This window comes from Macrobrachium rosenbergii, chromosome 3 (assembly GCF_040412425.1).
Source record: "Macrobrachium rosenbergii isolate ZJJX-2024 chromosome 3, ASM4041242v1, whole genome shotgun sequence".
NCBI lineage: Eukaryota > Metazoa > Arthropoda > Malacostraca > Decapoda > Palaemonidae > Macrobrachium > Macrobrachium rosenbergii.
Genome location: NC_089743.1, coordinates 50,072,181 through 50,083,297, shown reverse-complemented (window position 1 = coordinate 50,083,297; position 11,117 = coordinate 50,072,181). Strand labels below are relative to the sequence as shown.

At 32.0% G+C, this 11,117-nt stretch overlaps 1 protein-coding gene across 1 annotated transcript; it reads left to right on the top strand.

Annotated features, from left to right (window-relative positions):
• Positions 1–4,670: 4,670 nt before the first annotated feature.
• On the top strand, positions 4,671–7,559 carry LOC136828424 (uncharacterized). The gene is made up of 3 exons (XM_067086467.1): positions 4,671–5,137; positions 6,276–6,446; positions 6,820–7,559. The coding sequence occupies exons 1-3, from the start codon at positions 4,699–4,701 to the stop codon at positions 7,032–7,034; spliced, it is 825 nt and encodes a 274-aa protein (XP_066942568.1). The 5' UTR covers positions 4,671–4,698; the 3' UTR covers positions 7,035–7,559.
• Positions 7,560–11,117: the final 3,558 nt, after the last annotated feature.

Here is an 11,117-nt window from a genome sequence, read left to right as displayed (position 1 = left end):
TATTGCCTACTAGTGAAATTGCATAAGCTATTTCCGTGCATAAGTAGGAATTAGGGAAAGTTAAGTGTAAGTAAAGGTACAAGCCAGCCTTGAATCCTAGCCCATTGTTTGGAAGAGAAATAGCCTTCCTAGCACTAAAAACTGTACGATATCTAATTCCCTCACTATCACTGCACATTCTTTCTCTGTTGGGACTAAGTGGGAAGTAAAGGGGTTTAATGTAATTCCTTTGTTACAGAAGTAATCCATTATTTTCCATATGTAGTTTCCGACTGGCAACCTAATCCAATTAAGTAATTGTCTGTCTTTGAGGGTAACTTCAGCTTCAATTGACAGTTTACGTGTGGCTTTGGAGAAGCAGAGCTACATAAAATACAGTAATCAATTTAAAAACTCATCTGCCAAAGCCCACATGTAACAATATATATATATGTGTGTGTATGTATGTATGTATGTATATATGTATATACGTGTATACACACACACACACACACACATATATATATATATATATATATATATATATATATATATATATATATATATATATATATATATATAGTCTAGTTTACATTTCACTATAGTTTTATTTTCATATTTTTATGTTTGTGTTTTTAATTTTTCGTTATTTTACGTCTCACCCTTTTAGTTTGTATTTACTTGTTCATTTTATATTTCGTTAGTATTTTTGCTGAAGATTTATTATGACAATTCATTTTATTGTAATTTTATTGATTCTCATCCTTGTCGGTTTTTTCAGCCTGATGATGAGGTTTTATACCTCAAGCTTGTAATAAAGAATGTTCTTCCTGGTCTTGGCAATATTATTTATCATTAAGCTATATATATATATATATATATATATATATATATATATATATATATATATATATATATATATATATATATATAATATATATATATATATATATATATATATATATATATATATATATATATATATATGAACTCTAGCAGATAAATCTAATTTTAAATTCTTAGTTACCAACGCTTTTCATAAGCTTCTTTGATTAAAAATAACCAATGTTTAGAATAAAAGGAAAGTAAGGGGTCAAAAATAATGATCACGTAATTAGAACAAATGCAAGACTCTGTGTAGCAATCGGAATCCTACACAGACAAACAGAAATTTTATAAGGATACTCAAACATTATATTGGCAAGAAGAAAAATGACATTGCATGAACACTAACGGTTACCATTGTATAGCAAGACAATACGGTTACAAACTCCTGCCCATCATATTTTCCTTTTCACGTCTTGACATTTCTCTTGTAAAATTTATGCCTTCATCCAAATTCAGATGTCTCCAATTCTGCTTTCAAAATCTGGAATGAGAAAAATATAAAAATGATTCAATTAACTTGCAAAGGGAATGAATGACAGATATATAAATACTTTATCGGTACATCTTGCAATCCATTTAGAGAACAATTAGTTAATCGGCAAACGAATCTACTGGATTATATTGATAGATATGACATGAGTGGGTTAATGTTAGAGGAAAACAATATATAAAACAATCGAACTTGGAAATTTAAAGAAAAGCTAAAAAAAAAAAAAAATAGGCTCTTCTATACCCAAAGAACCATTTTTTTAACTGTTGTTACTTTATATTTCAGGTAATTTGCTATGTAAGTTGTAAATGAATAGTAATAATAATAATAATAATAATAATAATAATAATAATAATAATAATAATAATTATTATTATTATTATTATTATTATTATTATTATTATTATTATTATTATTATTATTATTATTATTATTATTATTATGAGGAGAAACTGCAATAAAAACTCAACAGCATCCAGACGACCACTAGTATTTAATGATGTTTATTTGAAAGAGAAAATAATAATAATAATAATAATAATAATAATAATAATAATAATAATAATAGTAATAATAATAATAATCCAAAAAGCAAGATGCCACTCTGAACACACTAAGAAAAAAACATCGAATAGCATGACTGTGATTGACAAAAAAAAATAATAATAATAGTAATAAAAATAACAGTAATAATAAGGCAAGATAGAAACACCCTTAAGAAGACGAGTGTATGAAATACAATGGTAAAAACTACAGCAAAGTCTTGAGCAGGTCGGAGACTGTCGTTTCCTTCTCTTATTCCGGTGTGTTTGAAGGAGGAAACAGGAGTTTCTAATGCTTCCAACACTCGGCTCTCCTTAGTGTCTTTCAACGCGTATATTCTTGAACATGATTGTTATTATACGTTGAATAATATTGCTCTTAATATCTCGCGTACTATTCTTACATTGGGTTAAGATTATTAGTTTCACAAATAATTCCTAGATAATCGAACGTCCATATGTTAGATAATAGTTATTGTGTTTGTCATTATTCTCTCAAATTATTAGGTATAATTTTAAACATCTTTGCATCACTAACAGGTGAAATGGGCTTGTGTTCATTAGTTTTACTGATTCATTTTTTTTTTTAGTTTTCTGTAAAAGAAAACTATTGTGATGGCTTTGTCTGTCCGTCGTGTGTTGATCATCCACCTTCCAGTCATCAAACATACCAAATTGCAACCCTTTAGCCTCAGTTGTTTTTATTTATTTTATTTAAAGTTAAACTTAGCCACGATCGTGCGTCTGGCAACACTATAGGACAGGCCACCACCGGGCCGTTGCTGAAAGTTTTATGGGCCGCGGCTCCTACAGCATTATACGCTGTCCAGAAAACTAGATTGCGCCGAAAAAACTTCGGCGCATTTTTACTTGTTTTATTGCTTACTTAGACATGCAGTTAACTTTACTTAATTATTTAACGTCTCATGTCACGTTAACACCTGAGGAATACCCCACTCGCCTCTTCATTCACCTCTCAAATTCATGGCAATGATCTATTTTAATTCATAACTTCAACTTTATAAATTTACACTTACCAACTTATACAATTTTTCCCATGATGAGCATCCAAATATCCAGTCTTGTTAGCTTTCTGTAAAAGAAAACCATTGTGCCGTCTTTGTCTGTCCGTGCGCACTCTATTCTGTTCGCAATCTCAAAATCTACTGAGGCTGCAGAGATGCAAATTGGTATGTCGATCATCCACCCTCCAATCATCAAACATACCGAATTGCAGCCCTCTAGCCTTGGTAGTTTTTATTTTGTCTAAGGTTAAAGTTAGCCATAATCGTGCTTCTGGCAACGATATAGGATAGGCCACCACCGGGCAGCGGGTAATGTTTCATGAGCCGCTGCTTATTGAGCATTTTACCGAGCCCACCGAAAGATATATCTAATTTCGGTGGCCTTGATTATATGCTGTAGCGGCTGTAAAGAAAACTCGATTGCGCCGATGAAACTCATATTTTCCTCTTTTTTTTCATGGAATAACTGTTTTGTAAACCTCTTTATACCCATCTTAACCCTTGGCTTAAATATATAAGTAGTTTCTTGTTGTAGTTCTCAGGGTTGCACTACAGTAAAACATGTCTTAATTTTGTCATATATCACAAACAAGTTGAAAACAATCATTTAATCGTCAAACGGATCTACTAAATCATATTCATAGATATGATGTAAGTTGGTTTAATTTAAGAGGAAAACAGAACTTCAAACAGTAGAGGATAAAAATTTCAATGAAAAGTAAAAAAAAAAAAAAAAAAAAAAGTTCTTCTGTACCATAAGACCCATTTTTTAAAGTTTTATTATTTTTTCAGGTAATTTACTATGTAAGTTGACTAATAATAATAATAATAATAATAATAATAATAATAATAATAATAAAAGTGAAGAAATGATCTTCGGCAAATGCTGGATAACCGTGTGGGGGACTGGTTATGACTAAATATAAGTTGTTGACTTGTACTCAGCCTGTTTGTGGTTAGTGCACGACAAGTCAACGAAAGACCTGTGTGTATGACAAATTTTACTGTAGAACTGATAAACATCCACAGTTTTGTGGTGCCCTTTTGTAACGCAGTCGTGAAAAATACACAAGTGAGAGACAGAAAGGATTGAGATGTCAGGAAAAACACGAGCAGCAGGAGAGTTCCAAAGCTCAACCATGCAATACGAGGATAACGTTTCTTTTAAATTTTGAATTGGAAGAGCAATTTGTTAACATTCTCTTACCTCCCTCTTGTGCTTAATGGTCAGCGTAATAGACATCTATTTTATCTTGAATGTTCTTCGATATCACGCCGAGGTCTGCTATGACGCCGTCTTGGTAATCGATTATTTCACGAATATATTTCAACTGTTCAGCTGCATTACTTTCTTCAATCTTCTGGCTGTTGCAATTTTCCATGTTGTTTCTCATTGCTGCAGTAATCCTTGCCATTACATCCTCAACGGCATCGGACTCCGACGTTGCTCCGTTCGTTACAATAATCATTATGGACACAACCAAGAGAAGAGGAAACGCGAAGAGCGTGCGTCCTGCCATCTTTGCTGGAGAAGACTGTGGGGTCACTGCTGTAATTCAGTCCCTAAGGCGATGGCTTAGTTTGCTAAACATAGCTGTTCCTTTGAATGATCCTCCTTCCACAATGAACACTGCATTTTCTCCATCATACTTCATCTAATTTTTTTCTTATCTTTTCTGATAGAGAATCTTTGCCAATGGGTAAACGGAAGACAACTGATAATATGTAATTAAATCAGCGTCTAAGTTATAGACTATCGTCTAAATAGCAGCTAATGGCAACGCCACTAACTCTTCCTCAAATGGCATCTACTATCGGAGCTGTACAAAGGTACCGTGGCCGTCTTGAGCTCATTTCAAGATTGACTCTCATTGCCTCACCACCACTGGGACCAAGCCAGATGTTGCTGTTAGCTCTGGCATTGTTTACTGGTACCGGGCGTTTCGCCTTGGCCCAAATAGAACACGCTGACCAAGGGTCTTCGTTCACGAAGGGAATAGACGAAATATCATCGGTTCTCGATGAATACCAAAGGCGTTGCTCGGTTCAACTGTCGGATGAGTTGGAGGAAAAGTTAGGAGACCTAAAGAACGCGACGGGGATGGGGTGGAAAACGATCCAAGAATTACATGAAAATGTTACCAAAGCGATTGTTAGGACAGACGAACTGATACATTACAACGAGAGGATTTCCCCTACCCCTTCGTTGGATCGTGAGTTGTTTTATAATTTTTTTATATTATTTTATTCCGTATTTTTTCGACGACGATTTGATAAACTCCTGATGTCAAGTCTTGGCTAAACTTGGTTCTAAAGATCAGTCACGATAAAAGATGAGTTTTTTACTTATTTGTGAAAGTAAATACTATTTGTTCCATGGGTCTGAACTGGAAGTCAATGTTATTTTCATGAATGTTAAGGCAGCATGGAGAAAAGTCTGATTTAGAGAAATATAGAGAGACAATAATTTCAGTTACATTAAGCAACTTAGAACTAAAAACATTAAGTCCACAGCAGAAAATTGAAATACACGGCACCATTATTATTATTATTATTATTATTATTATTATTATTATTATTATTATTATTATTATTATTATTATTATTATTATTATTATTATTATTATTATTATTGACGAAGTTCAGTATGGTGAAATATATATTGTTCAGACATATCAAAAATTCAACCGGGAAAGAAACCCACATCTCTCAACACTCATAAATTTGGCTTGATTTATCTTTGCAGTTATTTGTTTTCAATCCGTTTATGATTTAAGCTTTTAAAATTAGTTTTTAGTTTTTTTTACTTTAATTATTTGTCAAGTTTGGATACAAAACTTGTGCCGTTATTAAAACACAAAGCCAAAGTACTGTTTCTTTGTCAAATTCGGGCAAATATATGGTCTTCAATTGTTAGTAAATCTTTTTCCTAAATTACGTATAATTTTTTAAAAAGTCAAAGATTTATCTCACTGATGAACGAGAAGTGTACTTCAGTCCCATATAAAAGTTCAGACTCCGTTTTTGTTACTTAGATTTTTTCATCTATGGAAATTCAATTAAAATAATGTAGAATGTTGTCTTGATAAGGTTGCGGGACTAACAGAGTAAGGCTGCGAAAAGAGATGAAGGATTTTGATTGCGGGTTTGAAAGTTTAAAAAAAAATTGAGATCATTGATAGGTTTGATCGAGAATGTGATAGCAAAAGTTACGTTATAAGTTTAGAATTATCTTATTCCGCATGTGGGTCTCCCTAACAAAGCATGAAAAGCATCGTTAGAGGACCCAATGAAGCTACTGAAGATAGGTGAGACTTTTTAACTTTACTGTATGTTCATTTTCCCCACCAGCTTGCGCTTGGCCCTTCAAGAGAGCCGCCGGAAGCTGTTTCTGGATTCACAAGAACCCGAGTTTAACCTGGGAGAGGGCCAGAGCATTTTGCCAGCAAGAAGGGGGCGATTTGGCTACTCCTCAGGACATGGATGGTGTAATCCGCTTTCTCAACAGAGAACTCTTCAGAAGTAATCGTCTTGTTTACTTATGATGAAGCTTTCCCCTACCTTTATGGGTCATTAGGGAAAGGTGTCGGACTTAATTAAATGTCAGGAAGGTTGCTTTGTTAAGATTAAGCTTATGACAATATATGGGTGACGTGGATCTTTGGGCAGACCAACCAACAGAGACGTCATTTGTTCAGTAGTGTGTCTGATTATGAGTTTTAGTTGTGCTGTTTCACTTGCTGTTTCTGGCACTATAGTTTATCTGGAACTACAGTTTATCAGCAGGGCGGTACAAAATCATTATGAATAAGTTGTTTTCTATCACACAGTTCTAAACTGTTTTTACCTGGATTTCTTTTCCCTTCATTAAGTAAACATGTCGCTTGATTTTCAGGCTGGCTGTTTGTTTGGTTTGGAGGGAGAAAGGGAAGGAATGGCTCTTGGTACTGGCTGTCAGGAGAGCAGCAAATGGACACGAACAGGGAACACTGGTCCGATTTCGATCGCGGAGGATCATGTGCAATGTTTCACGGCAGAATGGGCTACAAGATTGGCGTGATTAATTGTGATGAAGAGTGCTGGTACCTTTGTGAGAAAAAGGTCTTTTAGCAAGAGAAAAAAACCCTATATCCAAATCGATTGTGAAATTGGAAGGATGTAGCTGGGTTTAATGTCTCCACAGTGAAGAGGGATTATGGTGCTTTGAAACCGCCTGTGCTTCTAAATATATGTGTTCTCCTATTTGTAGTTTTTTTTGACGTTTCAACGGTCGATACTGATCTCTTATCATCGAGACTTTCCAGGGCCTACGTGATGTAGGATCAAAGACACTTGTAATGCGAAGGAAAAAATAGATTTGTATGATAAAATAATGCATTTTGAGCAAATATATGACAGAGAATTATGCTTTTACAACATATTAAAACTCTATTGGTAACTCCTCATTGACATGCAAGATATCTTAAACAGAAGTGACGAGAAGAGTGCCAGTGTAAGATAATGACACTTTCAGACCCACTGGAGTGGGCTACAGTAGCTTTCAATTTTGACAACATTGGTTAGTTTATCATATCCTTCAAATGGAAAACCTAAGCCCTACTGCTTTGGGAAACCACAACTGCAGCTGCTGTTAAAGCTCATATGTTATTACTGTCATTAGTAAAATATGCAAAAAATTCATGTCTTTTCTCACCCTGTATTTATTTCGCAATTCAAGATCTAGAATCATATTTAGTGAATAATGTAGTCTTCTTTCCACAGAATTGTAGCTTTTCTTGGGGACATCTCTCTCAAGCAAGCGCTCAGAACAACAAGCCCAGTGACATTAAATAGTTGTATAAATTACAGTAAAATTATAAGCAGTTTTTCAAGATTGTCAATATTTTGTTTTTTTTTTTCGTTTGCGTGCATTCACTCAACTCTTCTTCTAACACACACACACACACACACACACACACACACACACACACACACACACACACACACACACACACACACACACACACGTCCAATAGAGATTAAAGGCCAAGGCAGTAGAAGTTCTCCAAATGAGTGGGAAAAGGGATGAGCTAAAAAATATATACATACATACATGCATACATATATACATATATATATATATATATATATGTGTGTGTATGTGTATAAGTCATCAACAATTTGTGCAATATTCAAAATCGTCTTGATTGTTTGGCCCCCTCCAAGCCAGTTTAATTTACAACACAAACAAGAATAATTAACCACTTGAGTTGCTTAATCTGGGTCCTGAAATTAGATTTTAGCCTGTTGATTGTGTGGGAGACTTTTCAATACGTAGCCCTTATTTCAGTAACAAAAGTTCTTGTATAATTACAACAGACACACTACTGTTATCCTTATGTGGAGGTGGCCGTCATAATACTATATACACGGACGCACTCACTCACGTATAGTATAGATATATATATTTATATATATATATATATATATATATATATATATATATATATATATATATATATATATATATATATATATATATATATATATATATATATATATATATATATATATATATATATATATATATATATATATATATATATATATATATGTGTGTGTGTGTGTGTGTGTGTTTATGTTTTGTTACATATGATTTATGTATTATATATATATATATATATATATATATATATATATATATATATATATATATATATATATATATATATATATATGTGTGTGTGTGTGTGTGTGTGTGTATATTATACATGTGTGTGTCTGTGCTTATGTCTTACTGAATTTCTTGGTACAAGATTTTACGTACAATAAGGACGGAAAGGGAGGAGCCAGTTACGAATACAAGTATTATGTGAAAGTGATTTTCAGAAAATGTCATTCAGAGAGGAAGGTTAATTACAAGCGGACGCTGGAAAGAATCGTACCAGAGTTAATTCATATTGTTTGCTGTACTGATGACTGCTGTTTCTGAGTTTTCGATTGTTCAGGCAATTTGTTTTAAAGAACGGAGAGTCGTGTATATTTACATTTAAGTCTAGAGTTCTGTTTATACAAGAGATACCTCAGGTAACAACTTAAAGACAAGGTGAAAGCTTGGAAGGTATCGTAATAAATATATATATACATATATATATATATATATATATATATATATATATATATATATATATATATATATATATATATATATATATATATATATATATATATATATATATATATATATATATACATAATTTATATATATATATATATATATATATATATATATATATATATATATATATATATATATGCATACCACGCAGACTCCTTTTTAGATTATGCAAATAGTTTGCACAATATCAATTTTCGCTAGATCGAGAAAATAATAATAAACTACCCTTTCTAGACACTGAAGTTTCCCGAGCTTCTGGAGGTTTTAGAGTTAGTATTTATAGAAAACTTACTTTTACAGGTTTAGACCTCAATTTTTATAGCTCCTGTGCATTTCATTTCAAGTTAAATTCTTTAACCACCCTTATCCATAGAGCCCTTTCACTTTCTTCCGATTGGTTCCTTCCACAACGAAATTTCCTTCTTACAAAAATATTTTCAACAAAATTTTTTTCCTTTGTCTTTGTTCCAGCATGGTGCAAATGACATTTTAAATAACCATTTTAGCCCTCCCTCCCCTACCTTCGATGTTCCCAAATTAGGATACTACTTTTCCTTTTCTTTTGTACATAATAGTGATTTTTTACGACATCTGAAGCAGATTTTAACAAAACACTTCCCAGCGGTCAAGGTCAACATGATTTTGAAGAAGTCTCGGTAGCCTTTTTAGACACAAGGAGCGAAGCCCTCCTTTGATGCAGTCAGGCTTGGTGTACTTGCTGTTGCAGTCCGCAACAAATTTATGTCGGAAGGACGCGCCGGTTGCCCAAAGTGAGGCCAGATTGCCGCAGTGGGTTGAGCCTATCGTACTGGTCTTAGGCTATCTAAACCTGAAATGTCTGACATTAAAAATCATTCATTAATTTGTAAAAACCCAGTAGACTAGAGAAGCTTTGAAATAGCGACCACGACGTAGAAGGAACACCTCCTTAATGTTTTAGAATCCTTGGTTATCAAGAAAATTGTTCCATCACTCAATAATCATTTAACTTTTACCCCCTTATACATAGCCTAGCACCCCTCCCCTATTCTTGTTTACTTCCTAACCTTGTTTACTCCTATTAAACTTTCATCCTCTGCACTTTACTACAGAAGGTAATCTATTTCTTGTTTTGTCATTGTCATTTTTCAATCTTTAAAGCGTTTTAATTTTGTACGCCCTGTTGTAAGTTTTAATTAGCGTTTGAATTTTTTTTAGCTTTTTAGCCAGAAAAGATGGGATATGGGTGATCCTGACACGCAATATATATATATATATATATATATATATATATATATATATATATATATATATATATATATATATATATATATATATATATATATATATATATATAATGTGTATATATATATAATGTGTGTGCATATATCTATGCATGTGTATATAATGTATAAGCAATTCCTATTGAAGTCAGTGGCATTATTTACAGACTATTTTCTTATTTAGTCTTTGAAGCAGTCTGTATTTCTTTTTTTATGCAATTTTCCTGGGAATATGAAAAAAATTTTCACATTTTTCTACATGTATCTTTTATACTCGACGGCCCGTTTCTTCGGTTACCGTCGGCGTCTTCAAGACTAAATTAAAACTGCAATTAAGTCCTGAAGATGCCGCCTTATTCCCAAGAAGCTTGCCTGAAGAGAAAAATATAGACCGATTTAGTGTGTCAATAAAAAGATAGTGTATGCAAATGATGCCATTGACCTCAGTATACCCAAATAATATATATATATATATATATATATATATATATATATATATATATATATATATATATATATATATATATATATATATATATACATATATATATATATATATATATATATATATATATATATATATATATATATATATATATATATATATATATATATATATATATATATATATACATATATATATATATATATATATATATATATATATATATATATATATATATATATATATATATATATATATATATATATATATATATATATATATATGTATATATATATATATATATATATATATATATATATATATATATA